The 27,850-nt window shown below is 41.2% G+C and overlaps 1 protein-coding gene across 36 annotated transcripts in view; it reads left to right on the top strand.

Annotated features, from left to right (window-relative positions):
• Positions 1-27,850, top strand: part of MICAL3 (microtubule associated monooxygenase, calponin and LIM domain containing 3) — a 190,388-nt gene that overhangs the window by 116,216 nt on the left and 46,322 nt on the right. For 22 of the 36 annotated variants that reach the window (XM_035126938.3, XM_035126940.3, XM_035126961.3 and 19 more), the window contains 4 exons: positions 17,615-17,810; positions 20,189-20,421; positions 23,971-24,060; positions 25,421-25,558. In XM_035126938.3, the coding sequence (XP_034982829.3) occupies positions 17,615-17,810; positions 20,189-20,421; positions 23,971-24,060; positions 25,421-25,558 (657 nt within the window). The remainder of the gene's footprint in view (positions 1-17,614; positions 17,811-20,188; positions 20,422-23,970; positions 24,061-25,420; positions 25,559-27,850) is intronic. The other 14 variants (XM_088676899.1, XM_035126964.3, XM_088676898.1 and 11 more) reach the window with 2 other exon arrangements.

The raw sequence follows: 27,850 nt of genomic DNA, 5'->3' as shown, positions 1-27,850 counted from the left end.
TATTCTGTAATAGTTGTATGTCTCTTGTATTTTGGAATGTTTTAAAGTGAGTGTCATTTTTTTATACTTTTTTTTTTAACACGGAAGTATTGTTCTTTCTGCACTTTGTTGTAAATGTCTGTAAAATATTTTTGAATGTATTAATCCTCCTGTGGGTCCCGTGGGCTTGGAACAGTCTCTTTGCATTTTGCCCTTACAATTTTACATAAAGGCGGTTGGTTTTCACTCAATAACTTTTAGGGGTAATGCAATTAAGGTAATTCACCATGAGCTAAGTCACTGGAATGTTACACACATAGTCAAAAGCATTCTAATTAGAAATAAAAAGAAAGAAATATAGGAAATTGAGATAGTTTGTACTAATATCCTCCTTTGAAAGAGAGGAAGTAAATAGTATTATCAGTGGAGTATATCTGTCCTTAACAGTATATTCCAGTGAACTAAGCTAATTGCACCATAGAGAGGTGGCTGGAATGTGGCAAGTAATCATGAAATACTAGGACTTAAACATGACCTTCTTTCAGACTAACAGTCAAATCTTGGAACACATAGTTGCTGTTTTTAGTGGAGGCCAGCACTCCACTATGGAATTTGCAGCATTTCACATGGGCAGAAAGTTGGGTTGTAGGACTTCAGTTGCTCTTTCATATATGCTTGAAGGAGCTTTTGATGGGTTTCTAGTAGCATGCACCCGTATCTGCAGAATGCAAGCTGAATTGGCTTGTGTATTTGTTAATAAAACACGGGAAGAGGGAGAGAGAGTGTAATCTTTGATCAGTGATTAGAGGAGCTCTATGCTCTTCTTTTTTCAGTGATTAGAGGAGCTGCATCTTCTATTCCCCTTGATGCTATTTTGGCAGACTCTTCTTTCCTACAGAAAAAGGTGTATCAGTAAATTTGTCCCTTTTTGCAACAGAGTACTGAATTATTGTGTTTAAAAAACAAACAGAAATTATATTGTTGGTTGTAACAAACTTATTGTTGAATCCTGAAACTGTATTGGTTCAACCAAGCATGGTTAAGCTTTGTGTTAAATTGTGCTAATGGTGGTGTTACAACAACATACCTGCAGTGTCCATATATATGTAATTTAATAAGATTATATAATGTCTCCTGGACACAAATTTTAAAATATTAGCATACTACCTTTAGTCTCATGATCTGAATTAATATAATTCTTTTGTTTTTGTTTTGTTTTTTGACATGATAACTAGTGTATAGGTATTTTTTGATTCAGCATATGCTTTACAAACTATAAATTGTGCTTAACTTGATCTCAGTTAATATAGTTCCTTAAATTATTATTAGCTATCACCCTGGTTTAAAATGTACTTGATAGGTAATGTAAAATTCACTTGCCCCAAATTTGGCATGGACTCTGCCAGTACTCAAGCAGCACCAATTTCTGTTTAAACAGAACATGTTCTTTACAGAATTAATCGTAGGGTAGCAAACATTTGGACTGATGTGATACAATTTTCCACCTGTGACAGAATACTTTTTAGGAAGTCTAGAGATGGTCTTGGTAACCTTGCACAATGAAGGCAGCATTTGAGAAGTTTGATCCTTTTTTGAAATGTTGCTTGGTTTTTACTGTGTCCACTGCAGCAAGATAGCAACCACTTTTAAAAACTCTGCAGGCCAATCAAAACTGTGCAGTGGATTCTGAACAAGTAGGAATGAGGCTACAGTTCTTTTCCTAAATGTTACTGTGGACCTGAAGCTGGGTAGAACAGTGGGACTCCAGGATTTATGCCACATTATGTGCAGAGAGACCCAAGCAAGGTCTGTCTCTTCAAAGAGGTTAGGATTGTTTTATATATTAAAGCAGCCACCTGGAGTTTGATGGCTGCTCCACAAGAGGCCCTAATCAGCATTAATTGCACAATAATAGATTGGCTCTATTTTGTAGTCTGTAAACAGTGTTTCCGTGCGCTCTGGCTTCCGACAGAGTGTTTCATTGTGCCAGAAGCGGTTTAGTCATCTCCTGTACAGAATACCAGTGTATGGTTGCATTTCTTGTGGCCTGCATTGAGCTACCATAATGTATGGAATCACTTTTAGTATGAAATCAAAGGTCCCGTGTAGCTGGAAGTTTACTGTTAAGCATGCATGTTGAATGGCTGAAGATAGTGTCCCTACCCTATGAAAGGTACCTTCCAGAGCTTAGCTTGGAAGCTTTCTTGAGAGACTGTTCCTAGACCCTGTTGCATTCCCCTTCAGTGTTCTTACTAGGTTTTTATGGTGGGATTGATGTGGAGGGAAGAATGTGTCCAACCAGGGGGCACATGAGGAGGCAGCAAAATGAGGAGTCTGGACATGGTGCATCAAGGGGAAATGATGCACATAGGAAAATGCAGTATTTTGTGCTTCCAAAGTGAACATCACTTTTGAATAGCGACAGGGAAGAAATGAAATGTAAAATGTATACAATTGTTGGGGATCCACCATAAAATCCTGTTGAGAACACTATTTTCCTGGGAGAGATGAAATTCCTTTCTCTTGTCCTTTCATCCCTCCTTAGACCTTGTAGATCATAGTGACTTGTATTGTTATTTGTACATATATGCATTTCTTGAGGGATGATGTGAGTTATTCTGAGTATTTTCTTAAACAGAATGCAATATTACTTGTGTGTCAGCGAAAAATACCTTAAATCTCTTAAGAAACGGTTTTGTTTTTTTCCCTCCCAGCAATTAACCTGGGGTGTGCTTAAATGCCCCCTATTTTGAAATGCAAAATCTGAAGGAAAAAAACATCCCCTACTTGAGATTTAAGCTGCGGCTCAGGGAAGAATGGGAAATGTGCTTTGAAAAGCCTCACATCTCCGAATTGAGATGTTGTACCTTTTTTTTATTTTGGTTTTCTTGCACTTACTGTGGTGGTGCAGGGTGTGCATTTGTGTTCAAATTCTGTAACTTTGGAACTCTTGTTGCTGTGAAAACAATACGTTTTTGTGCAAATGTTACCTCTTCACGTTAAAAAGGGAATAAATTCCAAACAATCTTTTTGAGGTTTCAAAAGTTTCTGAGTTTTTCTTTTCTACTCCCTTGTTTATCTCCTTTGATTCAAGCTTAAAGAGGTGGGGAATAAATACTTCCTGGAGATGGAGTTTCAGCAGTTGGTCCATTAGATTGAAATTAAGTGTTGGCTAGTGCTAAGAAAAATATACTTTAGAGTAAGATTTGGCAGGACAAGGATTTGCTTAACATAATTCAGAACTTGCATTTCCAGTTTATGGTTCTATAGTATGCATAGAGTCCCAAGGCAATAAGATGCCTTAAAGTAACACAGCCCATTGGTTCTTCTTAGAGGAAAAATGAGAATTTTGACCAGCAGCCAAAAAATTGTCCAGTGATTTCAAGTCAATATATAAAATCCAGCCTCTGTCCCTGTTCTTTTCGACTGCTTGCACCCTGCTTCGCAATATCATGTCTTGAGGTCCCTCGCCTGTCCATTTCTGCTGCCAACAACACATGTATTTTCCTGTCATCAAGGCCCAAGATTGAGAGGTTTTTTCCTACGGTAACTATCTCTCTCTTTTCTGCTAAAGTGCATTGCTGGTAATGTTCTCATTGTTGCTAACAACATTCTTCTAAACAATTAGAATGTTTATGAACCTCCTATTACCCCACAAGCTCAGCAAGTTTCTTACAGGAGAAGGTAGTGATAGCTGCTCATGCTCTAGCCCTCATACTGAGAAACAGAACCTAGTATGTAACTACGTATACAGAAAGGGACAATCTTGATTCTAAATAAATGGAGCAGGGATAGCAAACGTGGTATAATCCAGATATTGTTGCACTACGACTCACAGTATTTCTGACCAATGGCCATGCTGGCTGGGACTAATCAGAAAGACACTGTGTTGGCTAACCCTGAACTCCATCAAATGTGTGAAGCAGATTTAACCTCAATAGCCATTCACTGCTATTGAGAGAAGTAAAGCACGGCACTAAGGGAGCCAAACTTGTCCTCCACTATTGATACCTAATGAGCTGTTCCTCTAAAAATGGGGTTTTTCATGCAAGCCAACTGGATTTGTGCACAAAGTACACAGCAATGTTTGTGTATGCACATGTACACAAATACAGTCATACCTTGGTTTAAGTACGCCTCGGTTTGATTATTTTCAGTTTAAGTACTCCGCGGACCTGTCTGGAACGGATTAATCCACTTTCCATTACTTTCAATGGGAAAGTTCGCTTCAGGTTAAGTACGGACTTCCGGAACAAATTACACTCATACCTCGGGTTAAGTACGCTTCAGGTTGAGTACTCCGCGGACCCGTCTGGGACAGATTAATCCACTTTCCATTACTTTCAATGGGAAAGTTCGCTTCAGGTTAAGTACGCTTCAGGTTAAGTACAGACTTCCGGAACCAATTGTGTTTGTAAACCGAGGTACCACTATACACAATCGTTCCAGTGCACAAGCCCTTCCTTCATACTACTAAAGAGCTGGAACATGGAGACAAGTGAAAGAGAACCCAAACTGTTAAATCCATATCAATAAATTTTCCAGGGGTTGATTTTCAACTTTTAAAATACTCCACAGAAATAAATATGCATCCACTGTATTTTGTTAATACCTCATCAATGAGAACGATGTGTAGCTCTCTTGCTTTGTGGTATATTTCTAATGTTGCTTCTGTACTGAATATGTTGTCCTACCTTTATTCTACAAAATAGATAATAATTTGGAAAGATGGCCAGAGTTCAGAAATGAACTGGTTTTGGCAGTGGTCAGCTTTGGAAGGGGTTTCTTTAAAATATTATTGGTTCAGCTCACTCTCGAGACATTGGAAGAATTTCATAGTCCTAGTTTTTCTTTGCAAATTTGCAAACCAATTAAATGAATACTGGAAATCTTTTTTCTTTGTCATGGGCTCGTCATTGAAAGTAATAGCAATAAAAGGCACGTGGAAGGCCTTGAGAACACTGAACTCCTAAAACATCTCTGGTCCTGGATGGTAAAATAGTTTGCACCTTGAATAAATAGCATTGCTTTGCCAAGTGCTACAAAAGCCAGCAATAAGGCCAGATACTTTCTTCCTTCGCTTCATCTGAATATTCAGCTAACAATCGGTGTTGATTAACTACAGTGGTACCTCGGTTTGCAAACACAATCCATTCCTCGGAGGCGTTCATTCGCCGAAGGCACGCTTCTGCTCGTGCGCGAAGCACCGATAGAGCACTTCTGCGCACGCTGCGCAGATCGCGTCTGCGCATCCGATGCTGCAGAACCCGGATGTAAACACTTCTGGGTCCGCGGCGTTCGTAAACGGAGGTTTGTGTAAACGGAGGTAGGCGTAAACCGAGGTTCCACTGTACTATGCACTTAGCACTAGACTTGCTGAGCTCCATGATAAACATTGACAGTGTGTACCTCCGTTGTGCACATAGTAGAATGTGGTACGTTATCTCCTTTGCATACACAATCATATTAAAGATCCTCAGCATGTTGCTTAAAATTGTCTGTATCCAACTAGACCATAGAAAGCATCTTTATGATAAATCAGATCATAGAATTGATTGTAGAGTTGGATGTGATCCCAAGGGTCATCTAGTCCAACCCCCTGCAATGCAGGAATCTCAACTAAAGCATCCATCCATGACAGATAACCATCCAACCTGTGCTTAAAAACCTCCAAGGAAGGGGAGTCCACACTGTCAAACAGCTCTTACTGTCAGAATATTCTTCCAGATTATCTGGCTCAGTATTGCCTATACCAGAGATGGGGAAAATGTGATCCTCCAAATGTTGCTGGACTCTCTCCCATGATCCCCACTCAGCATGGTCTGTGGTCAAGGATGATGGGAGCTGGAGTCCAGTAACATATGGAGGGCCACAGGTTTCTCCATCCTTGTTACATCTGTTTCCTACACAACAGACTTGGGAATTGGGCCAAAACTAACAAAATGAATTTCAATGTAGAGGTAGGCAGGCACTTAGGCAGGAAGAACCAGCATGCCCTGTATAAGATAGGCATGTAGTCCAGCTTGCTAGCTTTCATTTCTTTTCCTCTCAGCTTTATAAGCTCACAGCCACTTCCATGGAACAGGGGCTTTGAAAGATAGAGCCAGAACCATAGTTAGTGAATTCAGACAACATGCCGAACCACAGTTTGCTAAACCTACTTCAAAATGCCGTTTGAAAACCCAACCCATGTCATGGATTCTGATTCTGAGTGTGTGCAAGTTGCAAAACCAGAGGAATCTGCGTTATACCAGGTCAATACTATTTGTCCATCTAGCCCAGTATTGTATACTGTGGCTGGCAGTGACTCTCCAGGGTCAAAACACTGGGAGGTCTTGCCCATCACCTACCATCTGATGTTTTTAAGTGGAGGTGCCAGGAATTCTGCATGCAAAGCATGTTCTCTACCATTGAGCTATGGCGCCTCCCAATTCAACTTGAGCCAGTATGGAAATAAGTTTTCATATGCCTGCTTTAGTTGCTAATTTGAAAAATTAAACTTGCATGATGAACCATCAATGCTATTAGAAATATATGGAATCCCCTTTTATTTAGTATTGTCAGCTTTTACAGCTTGTACATGAGAATGCCTTAGGCAAGATTTGAAACACACAAACTTCTATGAATAAAAATTAACTTTTTCTATAATCCTTCCCTGTCTCTTCATTCTTCTCCCTTTTCTACCATAAAAAGCCTAGTGATCCAAACAGAATCTCCGGGATAACCTTCTAAACACATAACACATAAAGGGGGAAAGATCTGCAGGTATTAAGATAGATACATCACAAACTATAGGGAAGGCCCTTCACACTGTATCACATAATCCTTTTCCTTGCAGCTGCCACCATAAAATTTGAAATACGAACACCAATTTCCCACCTCCTTAATGTGCTCTTCTGCAGTAAAGTGTGCAAGGAGCCCTATACATTCAAATCAAAATGCACCCCACCATGAGGCAATGGTTTTATTTTATGCTTATAGCATACTTCTCCTGCTTCATTTCAAAACACCTCACCAGAAATATCAGCTTCACCTAAAAAAAAAATGCAACCCAAAACCTGCCATAAAACCTGCAAAACAAGGAGAAATAAAATCAGCAGTATGAGCAAAGCACGTAGCAGCCGCAAGTAACCTCTACCTCATCTGCAAACCCCCTGAAATAAAAGTTTTTTACACAACAGCAAGAGACCAAGAGTCAGGGGGCCAAATGAACATCCTGGGAAATAGAATTCCAAAGCCTGACTTCAGTGGCCCTCACCTACATACACACCCATCTAACCTCAGAAGAACATATATGAAGCCACCTTATACTGAGTCCGACCATTCTTAGCTCCATCTAGCTCAGAATTTTCTGGCAATGCTACTGTATGGTTGTGGATGGGGGTCTTTCCTAGTCTTACATATAAATGCCAGGGATTGAACCTGTAACCACCTGTATGCCAGAGCTATGGCTGAGCCTATGGCTTCTTTGAAAAGGCAGCAAGACACAGAGCTTGGGACTCAGCTGAGTGAGAAAGTAGGTTTCATATGTGCAAAGGCAGTTCTTAAGGTATCTTCCACCCCAGGTCATGTAAGGTTTCAAATGCACTTGGAACTGGGTTTATGTAAGGTTTATCAGCACTTGGAATTGGGCCCAGAAGCAATTATAGAGCCAGTCAAGTTAGTTTTGGAGTCCACATTCTCCCTATAGACAAGGGTGTTTTGATAACCTGCACCAGTATCAAAAATACATCCTGCGAATTAATACAGTGAATTAAAACAACGAAGAAAAGGCCGTAGATAAAGATTGTATTCATCTAGAATATGGCAACTTCCCCGTGTTTTTAGTTTGTCACAAACATGTGTGTGAACAGTCATATAGGTACTGTAGTTAATAGAGTAACACAGAGAGAGACTCAAAGATATGCGTTATGGTGCAGTATATTTACTTTAAACTCTTTTAATATTTAAAAACCTCAGAGCAACAATAAAACAGCATCATAAAAAACAGATGCAAACATATAAACAGCAAAACAGTGCTAATGGGTTCCACTTCTCATATTTTACTGAGACTAAAAGGCTTGTGCCTGTGACTAGGCCTGAGGAAGAGAGCTCAACCAGCATAGGAGGGTAGTTGCTAGGCAACCAGTGACATTCATTCTCTAGTACTGTACAGGCTTCCTCAAACTCAGCCCTCCTGATGTTTTTGGCCTACAACTCCCACGATCCCTAGCTAGCAGGACCAGTGGTCAGGGATGATAGGAGGTCAGGGATGATGGGAATTGTTGTCTCAAAACATCTGGAGGGCCGAGTTTGAGGAAGCCTGCTCTAGTACTTCTCCCATGCTTTGTAAACAGGCCTTGTGCTGAACTATTTGTGGGGTGACAAGGAATAGATAGGATAAGATGGGGCAGGATGTAAAGGTTGCCAAGTACCTGGATATTTTTTTAAAAAATCTGGTGTCTAGAAACTCAACTCATCTATTTAAAGGCACAGACACTAGATTTCAAACTCTGCTTAAAGTAACTAATTGACTCTGCAATCCTATATATATATTGAACTGGTAATAAGCCAGTTTTAACTCAGTGGAACTTACTTCTGAGTAAACGTACATAGGGCTATGCCGTTAGCATTACAGCTGCTGAATGCCCTTCAGAGGGCGAGGGCGCCAGAAGTTGAAGTTGAGGCTTTTGACACACCTTTCTCCATCTGGGGTAAGTGATAATGTAAACCAGGGGCGTCCATTTTCTTCTGTTGAGCATGGCCTCTCATTCTGCAAAGGTTTGTCTCAGGGGCCAGAAAGGTGTATAGACACACAAGAGCCAGGATGAATAATACAATTGCTGTCTTCTAGCATAGCGGTGGGCAGAATTATCTACTGGTGATCTCTGGGTGATTTCAATCTTATCTTACTTCAACAACAAAAATGCTACCCCCTGCTAAATTATACTGGCTTTGGAGGAGAGGGGATACTTTTGGGTGGAACGACTTATGACTCAGTCCAGTTCTATCATCATCGCTATCATTTTATGTTACAGTATTAGGAGGTATTTGTCAAAATAAAAGCAATTACTGGAGAAAATCTCTCTAAATGTCCAGAGTCAATGCTGCTGCTCAGTCTTTTCATGGGAGAAAATATTAACTTGCAGCTCAAACCTCTAATAAGTTCTCTTTTACTAGCATAGCAGACAGACTCATAATAACGAGATACTGGAAAAACTGACTAACAAAATAAAATCGGACAAGGTTTGAAGCACAAGGACTCATTTGCAACTGAATGGTACAGCTTTGATATGTACAGGACTCCCCCTCGCATTATAAAACCTTCCAGTTAACATAAATTATTTATGTTATTTCTATACAAATGGTAGTCTGGAATAAGAACTTATCATGTTATTTGGATGTTATTTTGCACGCATTGCCTATACACCATCTTATGGACTCAGTCCAGTTCTGGTACTCAAAACAAATTCCTGGGTTCAACATTTTTATTACAGTACTAGTGTATTTCAGCCCGTTCAATAACGGGCGCTAGAACATCCTGGGGTTCGGAGAAGCGCTTGCGCAGCGCTTCTCCGAACCCTGGGACCTGTCCTTGCTGTCGGCGGCAGGAGGACAGGAACGAAGGAGGAGAAAGCGCTGCTTTCTTCTCCTCCGTTCCTCTCCCGCAGCCGCCGACAGCAAGGAGACATCCCAGGGTTCGGAGAAGCGCTTGCGCAGCGCTTCTCCGAACCCTGGGACCTGTACTTGCTGTCGCCGGCAGGAGAACAGGAACGAAGGAGGAGAAAGCGCTGCTTTCTTCTCCTCCATTCCTCTCCCGCAGCCGCCGACAGCAAGGAGACATCCCAGGGTTCGGAGAAGCGCTTGCGCAGCGCTTCTCCGAACCCTGGGACCTGTCCTTGCTGTCGGCGGCAGGAGGACAGGAACGGAGGAGGAGAAAGCGCTGCTTTCTTCTCCTCCGTTCCTCTCCCGCAGCCGCCGACAGCAAGGAGACATCCCAGGGTTCGGAGAAGCACTTGCGCAGCGCTTCTCCGAACCCTGGGACCTGTCCTTGCTGTCGGCGGCAGGAGGACAGGAACGGAGGAGGAGAAAGCGCTGCTTTCTCTTCCTTCCTTCCTCTCCCGCAGCCGCCGACAGGAAGGACGCGGGACACAAACCCCTATCTCGCCGCCGCTGCTTCGCGGCCTCCCGCCGCTCCTCTCACGGGCCAGGGAGGGTTGTGAGGAGGAGGTCTCTGCCGGCCTCCACCCTCGCTTCCCTGACGTTCTGGCCGGGAGCGGCGGTTGGAGGAGGCAGGGGGGGGAGTGCGCGTGTGCAGTCTCTGCTGTCCAATCCCTGTGTCCCTGGCGCACATGCGCAGTACCCCAGGGACACACTGGACAACTTGGACGCAGGGACAACTTGGACTTTATTATATAGGATTATTTTATTTTAGTGTATATATTTCACATGAGGCTTGGTGATCTTGGGGTTCAAATAAAAATACAAAGTATATAATGCAAGCCTGACATCAGCCTACCCTTTACCTAGCAAATAGGGGACTTTATGGTAGTCAAAGAGAGGATGGTGACATAGCAAAGCAGTGCTGCACATAGACGCTCTTCAGATGTTCCTAAAATCTATCCGTGTGGTGATGTGTGTGCTTCCCCTCCACACACACCTATTTAATTGAGTGGAAAGAAGAATTTCAGGAGAATTGTAAGTGTATTCAACTAAATGTGCTTATTCCTCACTGTGATCAGGAACCCTGTGCCATCAGGATTCCCAATCACAGGGGCACAGTGGGATAGGGCCGCTGCCTGTAGCCCCTTTACCAAGAATGGAGAATTTGTGGCTTTCCAAAAGATGTTAGACTACACCTTCCACTATCCCTTACCACTGGGGCTAATGCGAGGTGTAGTACAGGCATCCCCAAACTTCGGCCCTCCAGATGTTTTGGACTACAATTCCCATCTTCCCCGACCACTGGTCCTGCTAGCTAGGGATCATGGGATTTGTAGGTCAAAACATCTGGAGGGCCGCAGTTTGGGGATGCCTGTTGTAGTACAACGAGATCGGGAAGGCCACAAGTTCTCCTTCCCTGCACTACACAGATAGGCTTCAAGAAGACCTGAATATGACATGTGAAAGGCACATGGCACATCTCATGTTCTGACAAGCTTGCTCCTGGATAATTCTGTGGGTACCTGAAAATAAAAGTGGTGCTTGTGTACACTAGGGGTTGGGGGACATTTTTCAGCCCAAGTGTTACTTGTCCTTCTAGTCAACCTTCTGCAAGTTACATGCCAGTGACCGGTGGAATCAGAGGCAAAAGTGGACAGAGTAATTTTAACTAGACAAGGCAGCTAGACTGGGTGACTGGGAGTGGATGCTGAGACCATATAACACTGGTCCTGAAAGACCTACATTGGCTCCCATTACATTTCCAAGCACAATTCAAAGTGTTGGTGTTGACCTTTAAAGCCCTAAACAGCCTCGGCCCAGTATACCTGAAGGAGCGTCTCCACCCCCATCGTTCTGCCTGGACACTGAGGTCCAGCTCCAAGGGCCTTCTGGTGGTTCCCTCACTGTGAAATGTGAGCTTACAGGGAACCAAGCAGAGGGCCTTCTCGGTGGTGGCGCCCACCCTATGGAACGCCCTCCTACCAGATGTCAAGGAAATAAGCAACTATCTGACTTTTAGAAGACATCTGAAGGCAGCCCTGTTTAGGGAAGTTTTTAATGTGTGATATTTTATTCTGTTTTTAATCTGTTGGCAGCCGCCCAGAGTGGCTGGGGAAACCCAGCCAGATGGGTGGGGTATAAACAAACAAACAAACAACAACAACAAGAAGAAGAAGGCACAGTAGTGTAGATGGTTGGCTGGTCAGAGTTCCAAGAGCTAGCGCCAGACCTAAAGTTCCCACCCCTGGTATACACTTACAGTGGTACCTCGCAAGATGAATGCTTTGCGCAACGAAAAACTTGCAAGACAAAAGCATTTTGCAATCTTTTTGTTGACTCGCAAGATGAATTTTTCTATGGCCATGCTTCGCAAGACGAATTTTTTTTGTTTCTTTTCTTCTTCTTTTTTGCTTTGTTTAAATTGGAAAACTGCAAGACAAAATTTTCGCAAGACAAAACGACCCATGGAGCGAATTAATTTTGTCTTGTGAGGCATCCCTGTACTATCTCTTCGTATTGTCCCTTCGTTGGGATTTGGCTCAGTTTTTTGAAATCACAAGATGATGAAGGTGACCTTTCTCAACAAAGCTTTGTTGATTTTTATGGAATTCAATATTTTCTGGATGCCTCTGGCAACCTTACAGAATAGAATTGTGCACACTGATATTTACTTAGCTGCTATGTGTTTAAAAAGTACAATGTATTCCTGACATCTATTGACCTTTTTTTTTTTAAAAAAAGAATGCCTTATGTATTCTAATTAATCAAGGGATTGGAAGCTTCTATAATGCTTCTGATGTAAATGCAGCCATTGATAGTTTTATTTGGCAGCTGCCCTGATTGAATGCATTAGATTGGACACTCATTGAAGCCAATGATTTGAAAGCAGCATAACTTGACCAGAGTTTATCAGATTATGATTTAGGAACACATGTAGCTCCTTTACCAGATCATTGGTCCCTTTTGCTTAGCATTGTCTCCTCTGACAGCATCTATTCATGGTCACAGGCAAAAAACTTTCCCATCTCACCTGCTTTCTGATCCTTTAACTGAGGATGCCAGAGCGAGAGATTGACCCTGGAACCATCTGCATGTGAAGCATGTGTTCTATCACTGAGCTGTAGTCCTTGTCAGCCATGGTAGAATCTGAAAAATGCTAGCCAGTTACGGAGATGTTTTGAGAGGAAGGAATGGGGGGAAAATAATATTGTTAATTTAGGATTACAGCCAAGCAATGGATCACCAAGGAAAAATACAGAAGTTCCCTTCAACCCAAAGTATTTGTACCCATCCCACTGGGTGGAAAGTAGTCAATACCAGAATTGTTTAGCACAGAACTGAACATCCTAAGAATTTACTTTCAACAGAACCTTTTGGGCTTCAAAGTACAGTATATGAGAAAATGGGCATGTGCTTGTAAAATATTGGGTTCCAGAGGTGGGACTGAGCCCTGTGGTCAGTATTGTGGGGCTTCCGTGCCTGCACCCAGCATCACAAACAAAACAGATAATTCAAAAGAAGGCAATATATGCAAACAAATTGTGTTTGTGCATAGTTTTGCTCAGCATGGTACAAAATGATCCTTTTTAAAAGCCCTGATAGGTCTGATGTGGGGAAAAGATCGAAGAAAATTCATTTAAGAATTCTCTTAATACTGTATATTCCTGCGTATAAGACTACTTTTTAACCCAGGAAAATCTTCTCAAAAGTTGGGGGTCGTCTTATATGTCGGGTCGTATTTCTTATACGGTGAGTATATCCCAAACTCTGTATTTTAACTGGAAAAGTTGGGGATCGTCTTATACGCCCAGTCGTTTTATATGCCAGAATATACGGTAGATTTCCTTGCTTTCCTGTGACCGATCTTCCATCAAAAGCAGTGGCCTGGTCTGAAGCTGCAAAGATGCAGTTTGACCAGTTCACTTTACAGTTCTGTGGTTAGTTTCTCTGAGGACTTGTTTTCTCTCTACTAAGGCTTGTGTCAGTGGCTTCCACATCAGATACCAAATACAGTGGTACCTCTACTTATGAATTTAATGCATTCCGAACACACATTTGTAAGTTGAAAAAAATTGTAAGTCGAATCCCATAGGAGGAATGCATTGGGAGAAAAAAATTGTAAGTAGAAAAAATCCTATCTAAACTGCATCCAAGATGGCGGATGGAGCTCCATTCGTAAGTAGAAACATTCGTAAGTAGAGTTATTTGTAAGTAGAGGTACCACTGTACTGATTTCTACTTCTGATTCCCAGACTCCAAGTATAATGGCTAAAAGATTGAGCTGTGAACCAGAATGTCCCTGGTTGCACCATGCAAGCCGTCACCTTCTCAGGTCTAGCCCCTACCCCACCTCCATGTCTACAATACTGTATATAGATAACACTTTCATATATTATAGGTTTGTTGTAAGGATTACAGAGAGAATGGCTAGGATTAAAAGAAAGAAACACTTCAGTCAAGCATAGGAAGTCTTATGAGATCTACTTTAAAAAAAATTGAAATGCTGAGTTCTGTCAACTGGAGCTAGACACAAAATAAACACTGAAGGGCAGAACTAGAAACAAAATGGCAGAGCACTTGCCCACCCCAGACACTGGGGTAATTTGCATATGCAATTGACAATATACTTCTGAGTACAGGTAAGGGATTCTAATTGCCTTCTTTGTGGGGTAGGAAACTTTTTGCTGTGGTTATTGAACAACTGGGAGTCATAAGCTCTTGCTGATCTACAGCAAATTATCCAGTATTCCTCCACTGTGGGAAACTATGTAGACTTCATGGTTTTTTTAAACAGCTAATTTTTTTGCCATATTGCAAATTGCTTTTGAAACCCCAGCCCCTTATTTTCAAAAGCAGTTTATTCTGTTGCACATTCTACTGCTGTTTGCAGTGTAAGTGTAAAGTCTACTTGGTACTGACAAAATTAGCTTCTCAGCCTTTAAGATCCTGGACAAAGTACATGAGGCCTTTAACACAGACTTCCCTAACCTGGCACTCTCCAGCTATTTTGGACTACAACTCCCGCTGGCACACGATTTCCGTTCTCATCCTGGGGCAAAGTTATCAACTCAAGGTAACTCTTCCAGGTTAGCGGAGTTTGTAACTTGAAGCGTTTGTAACCTGAGGCGTTTGTAACTCGAGGTACCACTGTATGTGCAAAGTTTCTACCCATCCAAATCCATGCACCTCACAGAAACAGTAGTTGCTGAGTAGCTTCCTACCCTTACTGCAGAACCATTGCAAAGGAGGCAACAATTGCAATGGGGAATGATGGTTGACTTTATGGGTGGGGGTAGTGTTCAGACAAATAGCTATCAGTTTGCTTAATTTTTTTAAAAGTCACAGAAAATGGAAATTATTTTTAGGAACATTCTATACAAGGGAAAAAGCCAAAGGGCACTTCAGAGGAGTGATGTTATCTCTGTCCCTGGCATTCCTTACCAAGAAGTTGGCTCGGTCAAGGATTGAAATAAATAAATCTTCTGTCAGCTTTCACAAAACAGCTAAGTGGGCTGCACACTTATGAAAAACAGCTCCTTTTGGTTGATCTGTGTACTGCTCATCGCCAAATGCTTCCAAAACATAAAACTGTTGAGCTGAGGAATAAAACACTTGCCTATTTAAGGATGTTTACATCTTACAACCAGATTTTTTAAGCCACCATATTAGCACATTTACCCATAAAATAATGCAGCAGGATGATAGAACTTTAAAGTGATGCATCTCGTGTGCAATACTGGTGTAATACTGGTACAGTATCTGCTTGACTTTAATAGTAAATGTGACAATCTATTAGATAACTTCCTTTGGTGGTGGATGGCTGGATGGATAGTGAGGTTGTATACTGAATACTTTTTCATATAAAACTACTAAATACTGTCTTCTCAGTTTGCCTTTGCAACAACCCTGGGATAGGATGATCGCTGTAACTTGCCCAGACTGCAAAACTTAGTCACTGGTATAAGACACATAGAAATCTGTCTTACAACTAATCAGATTGTTTGGTCCATCTAGGCCAGTGTTGTCCACTCAAACTAGCAGGATCTCTCCCAAGCTATTGGGCCTTTCAAAAATCTGTTACCAGTGATCCTTTTAACTGGACATATAGATTAAAACTGGAATCTTCAGCAAACACATGTTCTACCAATGAGCTATGCTCTTCCCATTGAGTGTGTCACACTTTTTAACCATAAATATCTTTTGGGATCAACTACACTATTCAGTATTCAAAAAATTATGTAAATCATAACTGGGTTATTTGGTATATATGTTTGTTGTCGTAACAGAGCCTGAGTAAGATATAAATGTCTACTGTGTTGACATCAAAAATCAATTAATATATTATGAAATTAATTTTTAACACACACAAATAGCCATAGATTGTAATATAAAAAGATCAACGTACAGACTAAGCCATCTTAAACAATCATGTTACCATATTATAGAAATGTGATCCTAACTATAAGTATTTAACTCCAGTTATCAACAGTTAAACTTACCTTTATCATATGAACATTAACAGGACTATTTATCCAGTTTGTTTCTAAAACTAACCTCATTTCTTGCTAACCATCGTTGTGTTATGAATGTCTTAAACTAGAGCTAATTATTGCTTCTTCCTGAAATGGTAAAAATACTCCAGTAACTACATATCCTGCCAACAGTCCCATTTTTATGTGCTCTGGAAACAGGCACATAATTACAGTGGGGTCATTGCAGCGCAATACACTTTTGCCAGGGCCCTAACACTTAACAAAATCTTGTATCATGTCCTATGCCTGTTGTCTTCCTGCTCTGAATTTTATAGTCCTGTTGCTAGAAACATGGAACAGATCAAAACAGAAGCAGTTATTAAAATTTATATGCTAGTGCAAATGTGAACTTGGTCATTATGCAGTCTGTTTTGAAATGTCACATTAATATCCCCTGAAAATTTGGGGGCAGGAGTTGAGATTCACTGACTTTTGAAATCTTGGTTCTTGCATCACCTTAGTGCTCTTTCATTACCCAAAATTCATTTTGCATTTGCTATGTAAGCCAAGACTGATAGACCACATTTCCAGACTATGCCTCCTGGTTCTATAAGTTTGTCGCTGGGAGATGATAAAACCCTATTTTGGCAGAGCCTAGTTACAGTGGTGTTGGCGATGGTGGTTTTTATCATCGTTATGAGAGATGGTGGACTCTCCTTTCTTGGAGTTTTTTTAAAGCAGAGGTTAGATGACTATCATGTATGATCTAGTTGAGATTCCTGCATAGTAGGGGGTTGGACTAGATGACCGTCATGGTACCTTCTAACTCTACGATTCTATGGTGCTATGATTTTATTATTATTTACCCTTCATGGCTCTGGTCAAAATACCAGACAAAAATACGAATAAGCTTTAATCGGTCAACTTTTTCATAGGCAGGGTAGTTAATGGATTCACTCAGTGCTCTGTTGAAAAGGGGATTCTAATCCATGTTAATAAGTGAAAACTGAGGGAAGAAGTGATAGCAGTTCTGTATTTATTAACCCAAACCAATGAGCATAAACATGTGTATGCATGCAACAGACTGAGGTGGGAGAGCAGACTTGTATACCATTTTTGAATGCTCCCCTAGGTTTAAAAAATACAGCAACAACAATTAAACTCTAGTAGGAAGAAATGTAGCATAGCAAAGAAAGGAGTTCTTCAGTTTTCTCCTTGGAGGTGGTTGCTCTACCCAACAGTCTCTTCACTGGGCGACATCTGTAAATTAAGCCTACACCTCTTACGTTGCATTACTTGTCAATATAAGGTAGACATTTTCCAGAAACAAAGCAGAAATTCCCTCTTATTAGTTCTTTTTCAAGCCCTGCTTTTTAATAACAGTTTTCATGGTCAAATATCTTATTAGGAGAATCAACCAGAATCAAATTTGGCTCATTGATGGAAACAAATACAATGCTTTCACATTCCAGATCAATGCTCACAATGCACTTTTTCCCCTGTTAATTTTTGTTCCCCAGTTCCCAGTGTAAATGGCGTAGAGGAACCCAGTATTGCGAAGAGACTGCGTGGCACACCAGAGCGGATTGAACTGGAGAATTACCGTCTCTCGGTACAACGGGAAGAGGAATTGGAAGAAGTCCCTGAGGAGACCTTGGCAGAGCACAACCTGAGCAGCGTGCTAGACAAAGGAACAGAAGAGGATGTACCCAGCAGGTTAATTTTCTTTTTTAAAAAAGCCTTAATTTATTTAAAATATGTCTTGGCTGCCTTTCTAAAGAATGCCTGTTCAAGGTGGCTTGAAAGAGTAGAAGTTTTAAAAATGTCGATAATACAAAAAGGCTCAGAGTTTCCCCCTTTAAAACAAATAAGGCTTGTATCAAATGCAGTACAACGCTGACTAAGGATTCTCACATGCACAGCAGGACTTTCTCCCCTCTCCTCCACCTGCATATGCCGTATGCCCTCTCCAAATCTACTCTGGAGGGTTGGGGAAAACCCCAGAACAAATTTATTTTCTTTTCCTTTTTTGCCAGTTGGTTTTTTGCCAGAGTTTCTGAGCAACTTTTAATGAAATTCAGAAAAATCTGTACTTCCAACATGGGCTGCCATACATCCAGATTTTCCCGGATGTTTCAGCAATTTTCTGCCCAAATGCTGTTTAAGAGAGCCGAATACCGTCTATGTCTGGAAAATTCTGGACATATGGCAGCCCTACATTGCGCAAGCAGGAAATCTTGTGCTTATGGGGCACTTAGCACTACAGTAGACAGAAGCCAAAACATTCTCAGCCAGCTAGTTAAAATACATTTCACAGTTCTAACAACCACAAGCCAAGCCAAAAAGCACTAAGCAGGAATAGGCCAGTCAGAGAGCAGATGACTTTCAAACCTTTTGAAAAACTTGAAGTAAAACTTACAGTAATACAAAGTGCAATGAAACAGAACAAAAAAAGTTACTATTGAAATAACAACCATATCCATGCAAAATAATCAGATAAGACAAATTGCATCATAAGCCAGTTTACTGGCCAAAGTTTGCTTGAAGGTGCCTAGTCCTGAGAGATGTGACTGGCTGGGCCTTGTTCTCTCCCCCTTCATCCACTGAGTGGAAAAGGAACTTGGGGAATATGATTTTTAGCTGAAGAATGACACTAGTTTATCATTTTTAAAGGCATTTACAGGTCATCTTTCTGGACAAAGTCCTCAAGGTGGAAAAAGGGTTAAGCAGCTTCACCTCACTTTTCTTCCACTTGAACACAGCTTGCACTAGGATCCTTTCTGCTTTAAAATAAATATTTTAGAAGAAAGAACCTGAATTCCACTTTTTTTGTAATTTGAGCATGTGTTCTGCACGTTGACAGGGACTTGCATACTATTTTTAAGTGACAGTAAACATAAAACTTATTTTTTTCCTTCTTCCAACAAAGCAAAGCCAACATTCCTCCTTGAGGGCCTAACTATCTGTCAAGCAATGTACTAAAATAAAAAGCTGTTTTTAAAAAATAATTCTTAACACAAATGTTTGGAAAAACACATTCTTAGGAGTTGAGAAAATCACAATGAACATTTCTTTGTCTAGATAAAATTCCCAAAAGGATTATGCATTTCAGAAGGTTGCCCATAATTTCACTTAACAGCCTTGTTTTAAAAAGTCGTGAAAAACCTGTTCCCACATCTTTTGTGAAAATAGATGGCTAAGCAACAAATGGAAGGTTTCGCAGTTTGTGTGAATAAAGACAGAATCCCACTGCTATTCTTAATTGTAACAAAAGTAACAATATTTTTGCCAGGAAACAAGCCAAACAAAAACAAGATAAATTTAGTGTATACTTTTGCTGCTACAATTCTAAGTGAAATGAGTTGGAGAAACAGTATGCACCTCCTAATCTTTTCAAATATTTTTTGTACTGGAGAATTTCCTGCTGGATTTTGTCCAATAAAAATGGATAGGGGGAAAGGGTAAAAACATATGACAAAGAAAAGAAGGGTGAATACCAGTTGATTTAGCCTCCAGGAGAGGAGGAGCTTGCTTTCCTACGAGGAATATGTAACAGGCCTATAAAGATTAAATGTTGTTTTCTTCTTCTAATGGTATCGTTCCTCAGTAAGGCATTTGCTGAAATGAAGGAGGCTGTCATTCCATTGATACTGGTTGTGTCTGAGTGGGGGGATCACTAGTTACCTTCCTCTCATGATTGGCTCTTTTTGACTTTTTTGAATAAGGGACCACAGAGGCCTCAAACTGGCTGCAAACTGAGAGTGGGGAATAAAAAACCCCTGACATTTGACATGTAGGTTGTGTTTCAGTGAAATTCTGATTCAATTCTGTTTTGAATGACCCCAATCTGTCATAGTCAAGTGGGGAACATGTGGCCATGGTTGGGGAAAAGTGGCCTCGTGGACTCCCTAGCAGGCCAATATTGGTCTATGGGCCACAGGTTGACCACTCCTGGGATAGATGGACCTGGTGTGAGGCAGTTTGTTTTGTTTTGTTGGCTATGATTATTTTAAAACAATCATCTGCTTGTACGCACAGGGGGGGGGGATCCTGTTGAAGTATCATCTACTAACTTTCCTGTTTTTCCTCTGCAGTAGTTCAGAATCTGAGATGGAGGAAGAAGAGGAGGAAGAAGAACAACCACAGCAGCCCACCTCTGACCTGGGTGGTGTGCCTTGGAAAGAGGCTGTGCGGATACATGCCATGCTGAAGGGCAAGAGTGAGGAAGAGCTGGACACAGAGAAGAATCATGACAATGAAGCAGAGGAGGAAGAGGAAGAAGAGGAGGAGGAGGAGGGAGAAGAAGAGGAAGAAGTCTCTAGTGAAGGTTAGTAGATAGTTTTGATTGCTTCTCGGGATATGGATTTGGATATGTATATTAATTTTACTTTTCCAATGCTATTCAATTTATATCTTGCCATTGATCCTGAAGGAGCCCAGGCTGGCATATTGATCCTAGATTGCCATCAAACAGAATAAATAATCAAATATAAAGTGCATCTCCCATTTCTTTTGGAAAACTTGGAAGTCAGTGCAAAGACTGCAAACCTGCTGGAGACTCGTGTTTAGGGACTACTGGGAAGTCCCATGAAGAATCTTTAGAAGAAGTATTTGGGCCCAAGGTGGTGCTCTTCATCAAGTTGGCAGTCATTAAAATTTTATTTTCTCTAACCTAGCGCTCTCTCTCTCTCTCTCTCTCTCTCTCTCTCTCTCTGGAACACTGTTCCAGGATTTCATTTTTAAGTCTGCAAATTTATGTCTGGGAATCAACATAGAATTGGAAGGAACCCCAAGGGTCATCTGGTCCAACCCCCTGCAATGCAGGAATTTCAGCTAGATCATACATGACAGATTGCCATCCAACCTCTGTTTAAAAACCTCCAAGAAATAACAGTCAATCACCTCTTGTGGGAGTCTATTCCACTGTCAAACAGCTCTTAACTGTCAGAAAGATCTTCCTGATGTTTAGTCAAAATCTCCTTTCTTGTAACTTGAATCCATTGGTTCAGGTCCTATCCTCCAGAGGAGAAGAAAACAAGCTTGCTTCATCCTCCATGTGACAGCCCTTTAGATATTTGAAGATGGTTATCATATCTCCTCTCAGTCTCTCTAAACATAACACATTTCCTCAATCATTCCTTATAAGGCTTGGTTTCCAGACCCTTGATCACCTTAGTCACCATTTTCTGCACATGTTCCTACTTGTCGATATCCTTCCTAAATTGTGGTGCCTAGAACTGGGCACAGTATTTCAGGTGTGGTCTGACCAAAGCAGAATAGAGCAGGACTAGTGACTTCCCTTGATCGGGACACTGTGCTTCTGTTGGTGCAGCCTAGAATAAAAGTAGCTTTCTTTCTTTTTTGCTGCTGCACGTTGATTCCTGTGAAACTTGTGGGCTACTAAAACCCCTGGATCCTTTTCACATGTACTATTTGCAATCCAGGTGTCACCCATCTTAAATTTGTGCACCTGGATCTTCCTGCCCAGGTGTAGAACTTCACATTTGTCCCTGCTGAAATTCATTTTGTTAGTTTTGGCCCAGTTCTCCAATCTGTTGAGGTAATCTTGAATCCCCATTCTGTCTTCTGCAGTATTGGCTGCCCCTGCCATTTTGGTGTCATCTGCAAATTGGATGAATATCCCCTCCATACCTACATCCAAGTCATTCATAAAGATATTGAACATCACTAGGCCCAAGAGAGAACCTTGCAGCACCCCAGTTGTCACATGTTGCATTCAGACTTAAAACAGAGTTATAATTTGAGGAGCCAGTTCAACAGGCAGGTACTCCTCCATAGCAAAAGGCTTGAGAAAGAGCCAAAGCTTAATTGTAGAATGCATGTTTTGCATGCAAAAACACCCTGGGCTCAATCCCCAGCAGCTTTGGGTAGGGCTGAGTGAGACCTCTCACTGAAACCCTGGAGCATAGCTGTCAACTTTTCCCTTTTCTCACGAGGAATCCTATTCAGAATAAGGGAATTGCCGTTTAAAAAAGGGGTAAAGTTGACAGTTATGCCCTGGAGAGCTACCACCAGACAATGTAGGCTATACTGAGCTAGATGGACAAATGATCCATAGGTAGCTTTTTATGATCCTACATCAGGCATCCCCAAACTTCGGCCCTCCAGATGTTTTGGACTACAGTTCCCATCATCCCTGACCACTGGTCCCCTTAGCTAGGGATCATGGGAGTTGTAGGCAAAACATCTGGAGGGCCGCAGTTTGGGGATGCCTGTCCTACATGATGGCAGCTGGGTGAGATCAAAGGTCCATTGCCAGGGTTAGGGAAGTAATGAAAGATTGATTTGCCTGCAGCCCAAGGAAGTAGTTCAGTAGCAGGGTGAAGAGGCAAGTCAGGGCTGGAACTGTGATTCAGTAAATAGGTTAAGTGAAAAGTTTGGCATGTTTCTGTGGCTGTTGGTGATGAAATGTTCAGAGGTACCGGTATTTATTTGGCTTGGATGTGTTTATATAGGTTTAGAGCAGGCATCCGCAAACTGCGGCCCTCCAGATGTTTTATACAATTCCCATCTTCCCCAACCACTGGTCCTGTTAGCTAGGGATCATGGGAGTTGTAGGCCAAAACATCTGAAGGGCTGCAGTTTGGGGATGATTGGTTTAGAGTCTTATCACAGCTCAGAGCTAGGAGCCAGCAGCAAAGGCAGAAAGGTTGTACAAAGCTTTGCTTCCAGACCAGAAGGACCCCTGCTTTTAGTTATATAGGAGTCTGTATTTGGATCAAGAATTGGATTTTTTTCTCCACAGTTCCTTTATAACTGCTGAAGACATGGGTTAATTGGGTGTGTAAAACCACATGTCTAAACTAGGGATTATCACCTAAGGTAGTTGAAAAATCAAGAGTGAGTCACAAAAAGTGTTGTGTGTAGATATTCATGCTTGCATCTAATGGGAACAGTTCTGCATTAACTGCTTAAGGGAGTATCAGTTACAGATCAGAACCGGCAGGTGTCTCAGTTATTGAAAGTTTTGGGAACAATAAATCTGCATAATATTCAGTCTTCAGGGATTTATAGGGTGTTGGCATTTTAAATTACTTTTGAGGATTGTTGTTTGTGGAGATAGACAGCCTTGCAGCTCAAGTCACTTTTTTTGTCATGGTGGCTGGTACCTGATCAGTTTCATCAGACATATATCTTTGGGGGATGGGGCTCTTCCAAATGAGGAGTTCAGCTTTCGAAATGGGCCTCGTTTGCCAGAGAACTCACATGTCTCTTGCAGGACTTGTGCCTTTTCAGTAAAGGCCATTGATGAGTTAAAGACAACAGAGATCAAGGCAATGAACTTGCTGTTGGAGCTATCACTACATAATATTTCTGTATTTGAATATTGTAAAGTTGCATCTTGGAGACAGATAATCTGGCACCTTCTGCTTCAAGCAGGTTTACAAATGTGAAGTTCTCAGAACTCCTTTACCACCAGCTCACTTAAATTCGCACATCAGAAAGAAATTTAGTTGATGAATGCCTTGGAACAGAGGAGCACTTTCAAGCATGATTTTTCCCCCCTGAACAGATATTGCTTTTTGGCAAGGAAATTACTTGTAACCCTATGTACAGCTGTGATTAATTTATATATACCTGTCATGAAGAGGGAAAGTTTTTTGCAACAGGCACACACAACAAAGTAGACAGGTGTTCATCACATGGGATGGTGTTCCTACACATTGCATTTAATTCTGTACGCGTAAGTGAAATCTGTGTAAGGCTTCTTATAGGTGAAGCAGTCCTGAACCTTTCTGGATTTCCCTAAAACATCGCTGTGTTCTTTCTGATTCTCTGTCCTTCTCTTTTTCTTTGTTCTGCTCTAATTTCTGTATCAATGCTATTTGTTGATGTGTGACTCCCCCTGCTGTAGAGGGAGAGTATTACCCTTGGGAGAGAGAACTTCAGCAAGGCCTCTGGCTTCAACGTCTCTCAAATGAAGAGGACACGGGTACATTTAAAGGTACCCTCACATTGTCATCACCTCCCCTAAAGGGGGGCATTTTACAAAGAGCAGGCCTCACATGAAGCAACAGTGTTTGTTTTTTTAAATTGGTTCACCAAATTTGTTGTAATTGATAATTACTGTTAACTTCCAGATAAGGAACAAACAAAACCTGTAAATTTACAGCTCAAATTCTGTTTGTTTGATTTCTTGCATCAAATACAACATCTGTGTGATCTGTGTGTCCGATTAAAGACTTGTGAGCATATCCATTAATATTACTAAATTCCTTCTGTGATCAAAGAGAGGATGCCTCTGCCCATCTTCTGTTCCTATTTCTGCTTTGATTCTCTGGGAAGAGAGGTCAAACCAGTGAAAGGTGCTGAGATGCCTACTTTATCTCATGAACCATATTCCTTTTGTTCCTTTTTTGCAGAATACATGATATACTGAAACATAAAACTTCAGTACTTTATATGCAGTTTCAGTTATTATTGTACAAATCAGGTAAAGGACCCAGGAGAATGACTGTTAACAAGGCCAATTAGCTGCCCTCAGATAAACATCTGTACCCCTCTCTCTCTCTCTCACGCACACACACACACACAAATTCCCATCAGAGAAATGTTCATTTAAGGTCTCTTAACTGGGCTAGTGAAATTGGGAATGGTGAAATACATTCAGAATAAGAAGGTACAGTTTGGGATGGTTGGGTGAGGCCTGCTCTTTGGAAGCCTTGCTAGGTTTCTATGAATTTCCCTTCTACTCTCAATTCTTGCTGGTTGAAACTCACCCTTCTAACTCCTAATGCTGTGTGATGTGGTATAAACACTAACTCTACTTACCCAAGGATTTGCATCAAGGGGACTTGACAGCACGAGGTGCCATGTGGCCACCAGGATTCATCACTCACTTTTGAATAGCATTTTTCCTTCCACGGTTCAGTTTTATAACTCAATTTGTGTCAAATTAGAAAGAAGTACAGGTTTGTGTACTTTTTCTGTGCGCATGGATATCCAGTTACTAGCAGAATGTGACCTTTTCCTATAGTAATAGTTAGGGATGGTGAAGTCTTGATTAATAGTATGCATCATTGAACCATTTTTGCCATGGAGTGGAATTTCCAAACTGCAATCCTGTCTGCATGTGTGGGAGAGGGCGAGTGAGTCTGGAGGGAAGCATAATGCATGCATGATGCTGAATTTTACCTGTCTTCTCTTGCCAGCTTATCTCAGCAAGTAACTTCTTTCATTTTTACCTCCCTTTCCCTGCATTTCTTTCCTATTGTGTGTGCTCCTTTTCCTTCCCTCTCTTTTTCCTCCCTTTTATCCCTTGCCACTCCATCAACATGATCCACCATTGGCCTCTTGCCTGCTAGCTGGAAACCTGAGGCTGCAGCAGATAGTAAATCCGATTGATCCCCTGGCGATCTTGGCAGATGTGCATTGGACACACATCCGTCAGAAAGAGGAGGAGGAAAAACTGGGCCCTACTTCTAAGTCCTCCACCTCCAGAGGTAAACGTGTCTGCTGCGTTGACCCCTTACATCACAATGACATTTGTTCCCTATTGATTGTATCTCCAGAAAGGCCAACTCTCGAATGTCTTAATGTCACTTTTAGCAATGTTCATTTCAGGTTGGTCTCCGTTTGTTGTTGCTTACAAAGGCCAGCAAAAGGGAATTTTCCAGGCTTGCATCCCTGGTTACATTTACATCCTGATGCTCTCCTACTTATGAGGATCTAATTGTAGCAAGAGAAAGATCTGAATACAGGACTTGATAGACCCTTGGCATGGTTTAGCAGGAAGTTTTAGTGGAATTTTATTTAACTCTGAAAACAAATTGTTATTCTTTGTGTCCACAACTTAGAGCTTTTTGGATCCCAAATTTTGTCTAAAAGCAGGAAGTGCCAATTTTCTTATGATAGTACAATGTTCTCCTGATTAAATTTGGCAGCTCCTTTTGTGACAATACAGTTGGTATCTGGTACGGTTTTGCTTAACATTAGGTAGGAAGGAGAAGATTTAAGTAACTCTACTAGGTGCTAAGTGCTCCAGGTACAGAGGAGGATATGAGAGCAGGAATTGTCTTGGTTTCCTCTTTCAACCAGTTTCAATATGAGCAGAAGTGTCTTAATCTTAAAGTGGGCGGAAGATAACAAAGGTGATTCCACCCTTGCTGAGGCTGAGTGGAAGAGAGGCTCATGTCATTTCCTGCTGTGTCTTACTTTCCCCTGTGAACTTAACAAGGATATCATAGCCAGAGGTGGTCCTCTCTCTGAAAAGCTTGTTCAAGGAAGTTTTGGCACCTAGGCTTAGGAAGTGGCTTTTAACGAGCCTGAAAATATGCCATGGAATGGTGAAAAAGTATGAGAACAGGATCACAATGATTGATGTCTGCTAGTATGCCTATGTGGGATATAGTGGAAGGCAGTCCTTTGAGCAGGCCTTTAAGTGTTCTGGGCTTCCTAAAGCAGATAGAAGTAGTTCTCTACTAGTGAGAGCTTGTGATGACAGATAATGCAAGACAGAAATGTGAAAGCAGGTCCCTAAATATCAGGAGCAGAGAGGTGTAGAAAGTTACATAGAAAGGCCAATCCATTTTTTAAAAAAAAAAACCGCAGTACTGTGGAGACCTCAGTTGGAATTTGGGATCCAGAGTAGAGTAACAAGAATGATGAATGGCCTAGAAGCCAAATTATGTCTGGAGAATCTGAAAGAATTGTGTATAATCATTGTGAAGAGAATAATTTTACTTTTGCATTTATTTAAATATATTTATATCTACTGCATGACTGAGAAATGTTTGAAGAAGAATAGAGAGTGCAGTGCTAAATAAGAAGGTTTTAAGAAGGTTGCTCTTTCTTAAACATTAGGGGAAATGTCCTAAATATAAGACAAATATTGCCTATGACAGTTCTGGATTCTTCTTCCTTGGATGATTCTTTTAAAAGCTGGAACGGAATGCTTTTAAGTATCTTGCCTGTAGCTAAAGAGACGTTGCTCAATGCTCCTTATTCTATGCAGGATTTGCAGGGAAATCCATACAAAGCATTCTCTGTGGGCCTTGTTAACCAGAAAAAAGCAGGGCATGGAAACCTGAAAATTCTCTTCCATTGCCTCTGACCTTCCTGTGCAAAGTAAACTTGTTGCTGTTGAGATAGTGGGCCCTTTCCTATGCTCAGAGCTCCCAGGAAATGCCTGCTGTTGCCATTGCCTAGAGCTGATGTTTGTTATGTCATTCCAGGTCTGTGTTGCTAAGGTACTTCCCATAAAGTAATTGATTTGCACAATAACTGTGCAGCTTGTTACTTTCCTCTTGCAGTGGGTTCCAGACTTAAGTCTAGGTAATTCTTTAGCTGCAGGGATTCATCATGTGCCTAGTATTCAGAGAGCAGTATGTTGCTGCTACAAAGCTGTCAGGATCTGTAGTCCATTTAGGTTCCGTTTTGGTTATATTCTCCAAATGATTTGCAGTGTCTCGTCTTCCCTCTAATATAGAACTAACTTTTAATGGATGTTCTGTGTTTGATTAATATTGAAAATACTTTGCAAGAGAAAGGTTATCTTTTCACTCCACTTTACCTCTACACATTTCAGATGTCAGGAAATGCCTAACCTTCAACCTCTGGCTGCATAATTTCCCCAGCCAGAATTCTCCTGTTTTTTGGAAGCCTCACTTAGGTGCTGTTAAGTCTTCAGCCATGCCTTTCATCATCCAACTGCATATTCGATCTGTCTGTCTGTCTGTCTCAGGAAGTATCAAACTTTTTTTATAGCAAACCTCTTTAGGTCAAGGAAATTGTTC

Source organism: Zootoca vivipara, chromosome 9 (genome assembly GCF_965207765.1).
Source record: "Zootoca vivipara chromosome 9, rZooViv2.hap1.1, whole genome shotgun sequence".
Lineage (NCBI taxonomy): Eukaryota > Metazoa > Chordata > Lepidosauria > Squamata > Lacertidae > Zootoca > Zootoca vivipara.
Note: the sequence above shows the minus strand (reverse complement) of the source record. Positions and strands in the feature narration are given on the sequence as shown.